The 12,532-nt window shown below is 34.2% G+C and overlaps 1 protein-coding gene across 1 annotated transcript; it reads right to left on the bottom strand.

Annotated features, from left to right (window-relative positions):
- Positions 1-258: 258 nt before the first annotated feature.
- Positions 259-10,078, bottom strand: LOC128554341 (death domain-containing protein CRADD-like; the record flags this gene model as incomplete). The annotated part of the gene is given in 2 exon segments (XM_053535621.1): positions 259-4,374; positions 10,008-10,078. Coding segments are annotated over 2 exon segments (364 nt in total), but the record flags the coding sequence as incomplete, so codon positions are not given.
- Between the last annotated feature and the right edge of the window lie 2,454 nt (positions 10,079-12,532).

Raw genomic sequence — 12,532 nt, 5'->3', positions numbered from 1 at the left:
TATCTGAACTTAAGGTAGTTCTACACTTTTGAGAATCCGAACGTAATGGCGCAAAGTCATTTATCCGGATAGCGTAGAATAAAGCATAGACTCAGCATACAGAAATGAAGTAACATTTGGCATCCCGTAGGTAAATTCCTTAAGAAATATGATATTGAAACGTTTGACATGTTAAATCATTCCAATCATGACTTAAAATTGGCTTGAAATATGCTATCTCTTTAATCATGTGCACTTATCTAAATAAAAACAATCACATGGACATATATATTTTATTCCATTTTATCATAGATAATATGTGTATAAACGATTATGAGAAAAAAACTTGTGTGAGTCATTTTTTCTTTCATATCAGTCTCAGTCTAACAAAGAATGACACACGACTTTTTATTCGCCGATTTTTCTAAGATTTTTCCGAAGTTTAAAAAACAGGCTTTAAGCATATTCTACATTGAAGAATTTTTAACCAAACGTGCAGAATTACTTCTAATGATATCTGTGGTAGAGGTTTACATGTAGATGTTTACATGGCAAGTGAAAATATAATTGCAAAACAAGCTTTGAATTAAATATATGCAAAACAAGTCCATATAAGTATGATTCCATCAGTACAATAAAGCAAAATGCATAGTTCAAGGTACCGTCAATTAGTAAAATAAAAACAACACAAATCATCAAACAAAAGCAGTAAAAATTTAAAGATGTTAGATTTCACGTCATTAAGAAGCCAACCAAACAACTATTTTCAATCTTTTTATATGTATACAAAAATTGATTTGTAGTTCTTCTCTCGCTCGTGTGTAGAAAACAAACATATTTGCATAGTGAATGAATCATAAATAAATGGATGCTAAACACAACTTTAACTTAAAATAACCCGACCTATTAAAAATGTTGCACTATACTGGGCTTTGGGGTATTTTTATTCTCTCAAATCTTACAATATCAGATATTTAAGCATTTCATTTAGACTTGAAAAATTTAGATACCCTTATACACAATCCTTTCAAATTGTTTTTTTTTCCTAAAACATTTTTTTCAGTAGAACCAGTGATTAGATGCTATTCTTATTTTACAGACATGATCACTTTGTAAAGATATACGTGTCGAGAAAAAATGCACAAGTAATATATAGCTGATAAAATTAGTACATGGGAGCAAAACGATTTCGTATCTGATGATGACGTGATTGGAAGCTTTGACGTGTTCTTGCCACATGAGGATTTCTATAGCGCAGTTTGGCCGATACACTTGCGGTAATTCCACTTTTCAAAAATAACTGAATAATTTAATAATAACTGTTAATTGTCTTGTGGTGTGACTTCGCCTCAAGAAAGATTTTTATAAAGCGCAGTTTGGATATGAAAAAAGTTAATAATGATTTAACTTAAAATACTGTATTTTTCAAGAGGTATGGTGAATGACAAACTTGTAACAAGCTTTTACATTCATCATCATTTGATTTTTTGTTAATACATGCTACGAACTCTACATTTTAATGAATAACAACACGAGCTCTGCATGCACATATGGCAAAAAACATGCTTCGAGTACTACAAAAGAAACCATATTAGATTGCGTGTAATGAATAATGATACGTCAAAATATTTACACATAATATGCAAGAAATATTTGCCATAAACGAATGTTGCCTTCTTACTTTTCTTGAGTGTTTGTGTTAACATTTGACATAAAATATAAAAAGACAGTCGTTTCATCTTTGCCTGTAAAACGAGTCTTTTTGAGTCATTTTATGCTTCAATGTTTTTCAAAATGTTGCCAGGATTTACATTTATACGAATACAGGCGTTGCGAAGTTCTTCAAATGTTGCACTGTCAATCAAAAGCAGTAAAAATTTAAAGATGTTAGATTTCACGTCATTAAGAAGCCAACCAAACAACTATTTTCAATCTTTTTATATGTATACAAAAATTGATTTGTAGTTCTTCTCTCGCTCGTGTGTAGAAAACAAACAGATTTGCATAGTGACTGAATAATAAATAAATGGATTCTAAACACAACTTTAACTTAAAATAACCAGACCTATTAAAAATGTTGCACTATACTGGGGTTTGGGGTATTTTTATTCTCTCAAATCTTACAATATCAGATATTTAAGCATTTCAATTAGGCTTGAAAAATTTAGATACCCTTATACACAATCCTTTCAAACTGTTTTTTTTTCCCTAAAACATTTTTTTTCCAGTAGAACCAGTGATTAGATGCTATTCTTATTTTACAGACATGATCACTTTGTAAAGATATACGTGTCGAGAAAAAAAGCACAAGTAATATATAGCTGATAAAATTAGTACATGGGAGCAAAACGATTTCGTATCTGATGATGACGTGATTGGAAGCTTTGACGTGTTCTTGCCACATGAGGATTTCTATAGCGCAGTTTGGCCGATACACTTGCGGTAATTCCACTTTTAAAAAATAACTGAATAATTTAATAATAACTGTTAATTGTCTTGTGGTGTGACTTCGCCTCAAGAAAGATTTTTATAAAGCGCAGTTTGGATATGAAAAAAGTTAATAATGATTTAACTTAAAATACTGTATTTTTCAAGAGGTATGGTGACTGACAAACTTGTAACAAGCTTTTACATTCATCATCATTTGATTTTTTGTTAATACATGCTACGAACTCTACATTTTCATGAATAACAACACGAGCTCTGCGTGCACATATGGCAAAAAACATGCTTCGAGTACTACAAATGAAACCATATTAGATTGCGTGTAATGAATAATGATACGTCAAAATATTTACACATAATATGCAAGAAATATTTGCCATAAACGAATGTTGCCTTCTCACTTTTCTTGAGTGTTTGTGTTAACATTTGACAAAAAATATAAAAAGACAGTCGTTTCATCTTTGCCTGTAAAACGAGTCTTTTTGAGTCATTTTATGCTTCAATGTTTTTCAAAATGTTGCCAGGATTTACATTTATACGAATACAGGCGTTGCGAAGTTCTTCAAATGTTGCACTGTCAATCAAAAGCAGTAAAAATTTAAAGATGTTAGATTTCACGTCATTAAGAAGCCAACCAAACAGCTATTTTCAATCTTTTTATATGTATACAAAAATTGATTTGTAGTTCTTCTCTCGCTCGTGTGTAGAAAACAAACAGATTTGCATAGTGACTGAATAATAAATAAATGGATTCTAAAACAACTTTAACTTAAATAACCCGACCTATTAAAAATGTTGCACTATACTGGGCTTTGGGGTATTTTTATTCTCTCAAATCTTACAATATCAGATATTTAAGCATTTCATTTAGACTTGAAAAATTTAGATACCCTTATACACAATCCTTTCAAATTGTTTTTTTTTTCCTAAAACATTTTTTTCCAGTAGAACCAGTGATTAGATGCTATTCTTATTTTACAGACATGATCACTTTGTAAAGATATACGTGTCGAGAAAAAATGCACAAGTAATATATAGCTGATAAAATTAGTACATGGGAGCAAAACGATTTCGTATCTGACGCTGACGTGATTGGAAGCTTTGACGTGTTCTTGCCACATGAGGACTTCTATAGCGCAGTTTGGCCGATAAACTTGCGGTAATTCCACTTTTCAAAAATAACTGAATAATTTAATAATAATTGTTAATTGTCTTGTGGTGTGACTTCGTCTCAAGAAAGATTTTTATAAAGCGCACAGTTTGGACAAGAAAAAAAGATTATAATGATTTAACTTAAAATACTGTATTTTTCAAGAGGTATTGTGAATGACAAACTTGTAACAAGCTTTTACATTCATCATCATTTGATTTTTTGTTAATACATGCTACGAACTCTACATTTTCATGAATAACAACACGAGCTCTGCGTGCACATATGGCAAAGAACATGCTTCGAGTACTACAAAAGAAACCATATTAGATTGCGTGTAATGAATAATGATACGTCAAAATATTTACATATAATATGCAAGAAATATTTGCCATAAACGAATGTTGCCTTCTTACTTTTCTTGAGTGTTTGTGTTAACATTTGACATAAAATATAAAAAGACAGTCGTTTCATTTTTGCCTGTAAAACGAGTCTTTTTGAGTCATTTTATGCTTCAATGTTTTTCAAAATGTTGCCAGGATTTACATTTATACGAATACAGGCGTTGCGAAGTTCCTCAAATGTTGCACTGTCTTCTCTGTTTTCTCTCCATCTGAACAGCATGGCTATGTTTCGCCGTACACAGCTGCCTCTGTTGTCTTCCTCAATGTGATAGAGCTCCGTTTTCACCAAACCCAACTGCAAAGCCAATGGAAGATATTCCGGTCCGATATTGAGGGCTATTGTACACAGATCCTTATCTGTTGGTTTTCTTTGAAGGGTATCAACAGAAAGGTCCGCTGAAATGACAATAAAATCCTTCTATATTTCATGATAAATGGAGCTAGGAAAATGTATATGGGTATCCATTTCTGCATTTGCCATGTTTTAATACTTTAAACTCATGCAATGCACCAAATAAACGAGACACTGTTATTGATAGTGAAAGGGTTGATCGTATTGGGTGGGTGGAAGCATTGACAGTTGTGACCTTGACATTGAGCCAACTTGGCTGACTCATGAGTTCAGCACAACGCTTTGATGAGGTGATCATTTAGAAAATTGGAAACTCAACCATTTAAGTTGTGACCTTGATATTGAGCTGGCATGTGTGAATTTTGAGTTCTGCACATCGTCTTCCACTTTTTCTTTTTTGATAAGGGGAATATTTCAGCAAAGTCATATTAAAATCATTCAAGGGGTTTAGGAGATAAAGAGTGGACACAAAATGGAAGACTCAAACACTTGACCTGTGGATGTGACCTGGACCTTGTGCCGACATGGCTGACTCTTGAGTTCTTGTGGGGTTTGGGAGATACAGAGCGAAAACAATATAGAAGGCTCAAACCTTTTACCTTGAGCTGTTACCTTGACCTTTAGTCAACATGGCTGACTCACAAGTTTCATAAAAATACTCATAAATTTTATGAAAATACTTCAAGGGGCTTAGAAAATACAGAACGGACATAAAATGGAAGGCTGAAACATTTGACCTTGGGTTGTGACCTTGAACTTGAGCCGACATGGCTGAGTCACAAGTTCTGCACATCGTCTTGATGAGGTGATCATTTAGCAAAAATTTCATGAAAATCCTTCCAAGGGTTTAAGTTAAATGGATCAGACACAATTGTTACGGACAGACGGACGCCTGACGGGGAGCGATCACAATAGCTCTGCCTGAGCACAAAGTGATAAGGTGAGCCAAAAATCGGCCCGAGTGTATAAACATAACCAATAAAGAGGTTATCTATAGAAAACGTTTATGTGACACGTATGTACTGACACTTGTCAAATGGGTACGCTTTAAAAAAAGAGCCTCTTTCGTATGCATCTTCACTTCTAGTCAGCAGGGACCTGGATACGCGAGATGTCTTGTATTATATGTAATAATGAATAGCTAGAAACCCGATATTTAATAAACAAGAACTACATCTAAAAATGTCATAACTTTTATTTATCTGGCCAATTTCATTTTAATATATTTTTCCATAGTCATTAAGAAACAATAAATAAACAAGAGGGTCATAATGACCCTTTGATCGTTCACCTGAGTAATATGAGCTAAATGTTTCAAATATCAAACTGATGATAAATATTAAGAAAGTAGGTCAGTAGGTCATATTCACGGTCAATGAAAGTCAGTTTTCAGATCGGTGTGCAAAACTGTACTTGTCATCCAAATTTCAAGGCTCTATCTTAAAAAACAAACTAGTTTATTTCTAGACAATTTTTGGAAGATTTTCCTATGTACAATCAAGTAACCCCTGGGGCGGGGCCAATTTGACACCGAGGTCATGATTTGAAAAAAAAATTGTAGAGGTCCTCTAGGCAATGCTACATGTCAAATATCTAAACTCTAGGCCTTCTGGTTTATTTTTAGAAATTTTTTGAAGATTTTCCCATGTACAGTTAAGTTACCGCTGGGGCGGGGTCAATATTACCCCTGGGGTCATGATTTGAACAAAGTTTGTAGAAGTCTACTAGGCAATGTAACATATCAAATATTTAAGATCTAGGCCTTCTGGTTTATTTTTAGCAAATTTATGAAGATTTCCCTATGTACAATCAAATAACCCCTGGGGCTGGGTCAATTTGACCCTGGGGGTCATGATTTGAACAAATTTTGTAGAGGTCCACAAGGCACTGCTACATGTCAAATATGTAAGCTCTAGGCCTTCTGGTTTATTTTTAGAAAATTTTGGAAATTTTTTTCTATGTACAATCAAGTAACCCCATGGGGCGGGGTCAATTTGAACCCGGGGGATCATGATTTGAACAAATTTTGTAGAAGTCTACTAGACAATGCTACATGTCAAATATCTAAGATCTAGGCCTTCTGGTTTAGTTTTAGAAAAATTTTGAATATTTTCCTATGTAAAATCAAGTGACCCCTGGGGCGGGGTCAATTTTGACCCCGGGGGTCATGAGTTGAATAACTTTTGTAGAGGTCCACTAGGCAATGCTACATGTCAAATATCTAAGCTCTAGGCCTTCTGGTTTATTTTTTTTTTAAATTGAAGATTTTCCTATGTAAAATCAAGTGACCCCTCGGGCGTGGTCAATTTTGACCTTGGGGGGCATGATTTGAACAAATTTTGTAGAGGTCCACTAGGTAATGCTACATGTGAAATATCTAAGATCTAGGACTTCTGGTTTATTTTTAGAAATTTTTTGAAGATTTTCTAATGTAAAATCAAGTATCCCCCCTGGGCTGGGTCAATTTTGATCCGGGGGTCATGATTAGAACAAATTTTGTAGAGGTCCACTAGGCAATGCTACATGTGAAATATCTAAGCTCTATGCCTTCTGGTTTGTTTTAAGAAAAATTTTGAATATTTTCCTATGTAAAATCAAGTGACCCCTGGGGCGGGGTTAATTTTTACCCCGGGGTCATGATTTGAACAAATTTTGTAGAGGTCCACTAGGCAATGCTTCATGTCAAATATCTAAGCTCTAGGCCTTCTGGTTTATTTTTAGAAAAATTTTGAATATTTTCCTATGTAAAATCAAGTGACCCCTGGGACGGTGTCAATTTTGACCCTGAGGTCATGATTTGAACAATTTAAGTAGAGGTCTACTAGGCAATGCTACAGGTCAAATATCTAAGCCATAGGGCTTCTGGTTTTTGAGGAGAGGATTTTTGAATATTTTCCTATGTAAAATCAAGTGACCCCTAGGGCGGGGTCAATTTTGACTTTTGGTTTTTGAGAAAAAGATTTTTCCTTTCGGTTGCCATGGCAACCAGAGTTCTGCATGGAATTCAATTCTTTGAACAATTTTGAAAGGGGGGCACCCAAGGATCATTCCTGTGAAGTTTGGTGTAATTCTGCCTTGTGGTTTTCAATAAGAAGATTTTTTAGAAAATGTTGACGGACGGACGACGCACGACTGACGACGGACGACGGACATTGAGCGGTCACAAAAGCTCACCATGAGCCTTTGGCTCAGGTGAGCTAAAAATAACAAATGAAAAATAAACAAATAAATAAGTCATACATAACTTGTTCTTAAAATTAACAAGATCAATAAATGTAAAAGTATAAGAAAACATCCTTATTGTAACGGTTAAGCTTCTAAGTAAATTAGCTTCAAACTTTCAATGTAGGTAATATGGGGGAAACACGTCATATTTCTTCGTTTACAAAACAGCGAACTGAAATCGAAAACTTTATATACTGACGATCTCAAGTTTGATGAAAACGTAAACCAACATACAAAGTTGTCTCGAAAAGAATCGAATACAGTATTATTAGCTGAGATGTCCCCTTTGTGAAGATGGATGGATCATCCATTTGAACAAACTTTAGGGTGCAATTATTATCTTGACCACATTCGACGGACATATAGCAATATGTTCACGAACTAAAATAGTTAAAATGTCTGTTTTCATGTTTAAGTATTGCAATCCCTATGTGAAGCCAAGCGGAATCATTTGGCCAAATTGGATATAAGGAGGTCATGATGATCCTTGATCGCTCACCTGACTAATAGCAGCTGCATGTTTTAAATATAAAAGTGATACTAAAATATTAAGAAACTAGGGCAGTAGAAAGATGTGGTCACTGAAAGAAAGTTTTAAAATCGGTGTTCTAAACTGTATATGTCATTGAAGTTTCAAGGCTGTATCTTAAAAATAAAATAGGTCAGTAGATCAAGATCAAAGTCAAGTGACCCCTAATTATTTTGGGTCATCAGGTAATCATAATTAAGCAGTCTAGGAAATAAAATCCGAAAAGTTTTAAGTATTTTCCCTATATAACTCATGTAAAAGGTGATCCCCGGATGGGGCCTCTTTTCACCCAAGGGGCATATTTTGAACAATCTTGCTACAGTACCAGTAGATGATGTTACATAGCAAATACCAAAGCACTAGGCCCTGTGTTTTTGACAAGAAGATTTTCGATTTTTCCCTAAGTAAGTCTTTGTAAATCTTATGACCCCAAGGGCGGGCCATATCTGACCTAGGAAATTATTTGAACAATTATGAGGGGACCACTGGATGATGCTACATGCCAAATGTAAAAGCTCTATGACCTGTAATTTTGGACAAGAAGATTTTTAAAGTTTTTCCTTTCGGTTGCCATGGTTACCAAAGTTCTGTACGGAATTCAATTTGATTTTTTTTGCATAGAAGACTGGCCAAAAAAGATCCCTTTAAAGTTTCATCAGAATTGGCCTGATGGTTTAGGAAATGTTGTTAAAAGGAAGTGTGGACAGACGGACGACGGCGGACAGACGACGGAAGGACGGGCGGACGCCGGAGGGTGAGCGATCACAATAGCTCATTCTGAGCACCTTGTGCACAGGCTAGCTATAAGAAATATAAAGATTCTACTTATCAATTTTGTGAATATACATCTAACAGTTAATGAGAAGCCCTTAATAATTTCTTTTTCCATGAGGCTATGGTGGCGATTAAGTGTAGATAACATGGATGCTACAAACAACAAAGTTTAATGAATATTTATGAAAGCGGTAATGAGTAGAAATTGTTTACATGTTTGTTTTTCTTTATCAACTCGTATGGACTCTTGAGAAAGGTCCATCAAATTAAGCTTCTGACAAAGTGTAAAAGGTCGTTTAAAGGTGTTTTTAGTTTTAGCTCTTGGCAGTACATAAATGAATTTAAGCGGACCAATTTAACCAATCTTGACAACGGTATACTGAAGGACACATCTGACCAGGTTTGGTGAACAACCATTATATGGTTCGTGAATTGAAGTTTTATAAAGAATATTATATCCAAGCTCTGGTACGATAATTTAACAAACAAGGATACTGCAAACCATGTATGGTGAAGATTCTTCATGTATTTCATAAAACACGTCGTTGAAAGATTTTTTTTACTTTAAGCTCTTGCATAATTATAGAGGCTACTTAGTGCATCGAAGTAAAACCATTTAAATAAACGTAAGAAGAGGTTCATCTTGGATGCTAGAGACAATTTTTAGTGAATATCTACTAGTATCAGGCCATTCATGAGCTGAATTCGATTAAAGTTTTCTTTTTTTTAAGTCTAGCTTTTGTGACCCCCGAGTGCAGTCAAGCGGTACCATTTGTTTAAACATGAAAATAATCTATACAATAATGCTTGAGGTCAAGGTTGATGAAGGTCCATCATTTGATTCAAGATAAAATGTTAATTTAATTTTTTCTATATATTTTTATTTTTGGCGGTCACAAACTGATAGAGTCAAGCAACGACATATGAACATACATGAAAGAGATCCATGCCGAGTCAAGGATATTACCTACAGAGTCTAGTGTTATTCTGACCAGCAGTCAGAGAAGAAAGCAGATGTTTAAGTTATAATACTGACACAGGTCTTGGACGACGAACCAACCACTTAATAGTATACTAACTGTGCTCTGGTTTATGTTAGTTTATAAATATATTTTGAGAAAGCAGTTATTTTACTAGTAGGTCCCTTACGATTGTCAGAGTGTTCGTTTATATCGCATTGTCTAAAAGCATCTACAAGTTCCGCTGTGACTTCAGGATGCCTGAAATGAACAGAAATTTATGTGAAAAATCTTGTTGATAATAGAAAGAAGGAGACAACATTATTTTTCTTAGTTTGGGCAAACCAGAAAAACGTAAACACACCATAAGTGACACTGGTAGTTCCGACTTCCTGTGAATATGTACTTAATTAACAGCGACAAAAGACATGTCTCTTGTAGTTTTATTTACCTTCATACTCATTAGAAAGCTTTCCTTCTAAGCAAACACACTTTTAGTATAAGAATATCATTGAAAAAGAATACCATACAAATTTCCTATTTCTAAATGTAAAACTTAAATACATTTTGTGTTTCAAATCAAAGCTATGCATTAATTTATAGGTTGTTTACATTCATGAAAAGCAATTAAAAATGTCTGTCTTTTGTTTAGAATATTAGACCCAGTTCATATTTAGGAATAATATCCGAAAATAAAGTGTTTTAGTGAAAGATCTTGAGGCTCTTAATTATTGTGTATCAACAAAGTCGTCTGCACTTTGAGTTAGGTGGTGTTGAAAAATTCCCACAACGTTAAAGTGCCAATACTTAAGTTTAAAAAATTAAAATACAATATATGTACCTACATCACATGATTGACGCCCTGCAGTGAAATAAAGTCATTAAAAAATTTTGGTTTTACACTTAGTCTAGTGTAACAAATATTTGACGTTGGTGTCGTTTTGAGTAAGGTATTATGGTTTAATTAGGTTAAGAAAGAAGGAAGTCTGATGATTTCAGCGGGAAAATCTTACATTTGAAAATAAAGAATATGTTTTCATTTGTTAAATTGAATTTACTAAACGCAGCGGAGATTCATATTTTATTTAACTTGTTTAATGAAATACGAAAAGACACTCATGTAATATCCTTCATATATTTCCAATATTGGGACACTATCAGTGTTTAGTCAAATTACATTGTACATAGAGATATCGTGACAAAACAGGAAAAATAAACTTGATTCATAAGACAAACTTGATTCATTGGACATTTGTGTTCAACAATAATATTTTTTTTCGGAAACGACACAGGCCCACTTCTTGTTCCTTTTTGTTTAAATGTTAATTCTGCTACCTATATGACAAGCCGTTTATAAAAACTTTTGTTCTCAACTGGAAACTCAGTTTTCTGAGAATCTAGTATCCCCCGCCATTGTTATGGATAGTGAAAAGGTTGATGGCATTTGATGGAACCATTAAACATTCAAGTTATGACCTTGACATTAAGCAGGCAGGGGCGAATTCTGAATTCTGCACATCGTCTTGATAAGGGGAATATTACAGCCAAGTCATTGTGACAGGATGGATGTACCGGGGACAACAACCATCAGAACAAATAAACACCCATTACAATATTTACAAATTTATTTACAGAAAATGATTATTTACAATGAATAAATGATAAATGAAGAAAAAATCTGATAATAAGGAAGAAAGAAAGAAAATCTGAGCTCAGTATCTCTAGATATAAATTTCTAACACTGACAGTTCCGTTTTAACGTGACGCTGCACAGTTGTTTCCGTTAATTTCGAACTTTAAGTAGCAAAAAAATACAACATATCTTCAAGTAAAGTCCCTTTAAACCGTGAATACGTTGACTCCGTTTTGGCTCCCTATGATGGTAGGTGACTGGATCCCTGAGCTGACTTCAGTGGATCACAAAAGTCATCGTCTTTGCGGTTTACGGCACAACCATGGGACGAAAGCTCTGCGCTGGAAATATCTCATCCAGGCGAGTGAAGACAAATGAACCTCGGGCATTGTATTTCCGGGTTATGACATCATCACCAGGAAAAAATCGTCTGGCGGAAGAAGCTAAAATATATAACATATGGTAAGCACCATAGCAAAACAAATAAGTCAGGGCATAAAACTGCTCCTTTGGGTACACCATACCTCCGTAGGCTCCCATAAATAATACGTGCTACTTATACAAAATATATGTGCTACTAAGTTCATACGTCACGTGATTAAAATACGTCACTTATTACTTCCATTATTTTTAAAATTAATTACCGTACTTTGGAATATTTTCGTGTCGGCAAATTTTCGCCCTTTTAACCAAAATGTAGTGGTTTTATTTTGGCGTGTGTTTATTTCGCCATCTTACATAGGTGGCGAAAATTTGCGCGAAAACTTCAAAATCCAACAACATTACCGGCATTTTGAAGAGTGTCCAAGGGAGTGTACTTTTCTGCGTTTATCCAACAATACAAACTGCGTACATGTGACTTTATTATATATGGTATATACCTACTGAAATTCATTGCAAATTGTATTAAAATATAAAAGCAATAAATTTCGTTAAAATGTTCATGAACGTCTAAAATTTCTTTTTGCTGTATCGTCTCTCAATTTAAAAACATACAAGCACCAAACGAGGTGCTTATCAAACAAATTGCTTAATATTTAAAACAGTCATTTCGATTTTCATATCCCAAAGTGGCTGTGATT

This window comes from Mercenaria mercenaria, unplaced genomic scaffold (genome assembly GCF_021730395.1).
Source record: "Mercenaria mercenaria strain notata unplaced genomic scaffold, MADL_Memer_1 contig_4953, whole genome shotgun sequence".
Taxonomy (NCBI): domain Eukaryota; kingdom Metazoa; phylum Mollusca; class Bivalvia; order Venerida; family Veneridae; genus Mercenaria; species Mercenaria mercenaria.
The sequence above is the reverse complement of the archived record's forward strand: the minus strand, read 5'-3'. Positions and strand labels throughout refer to the sequence as shown.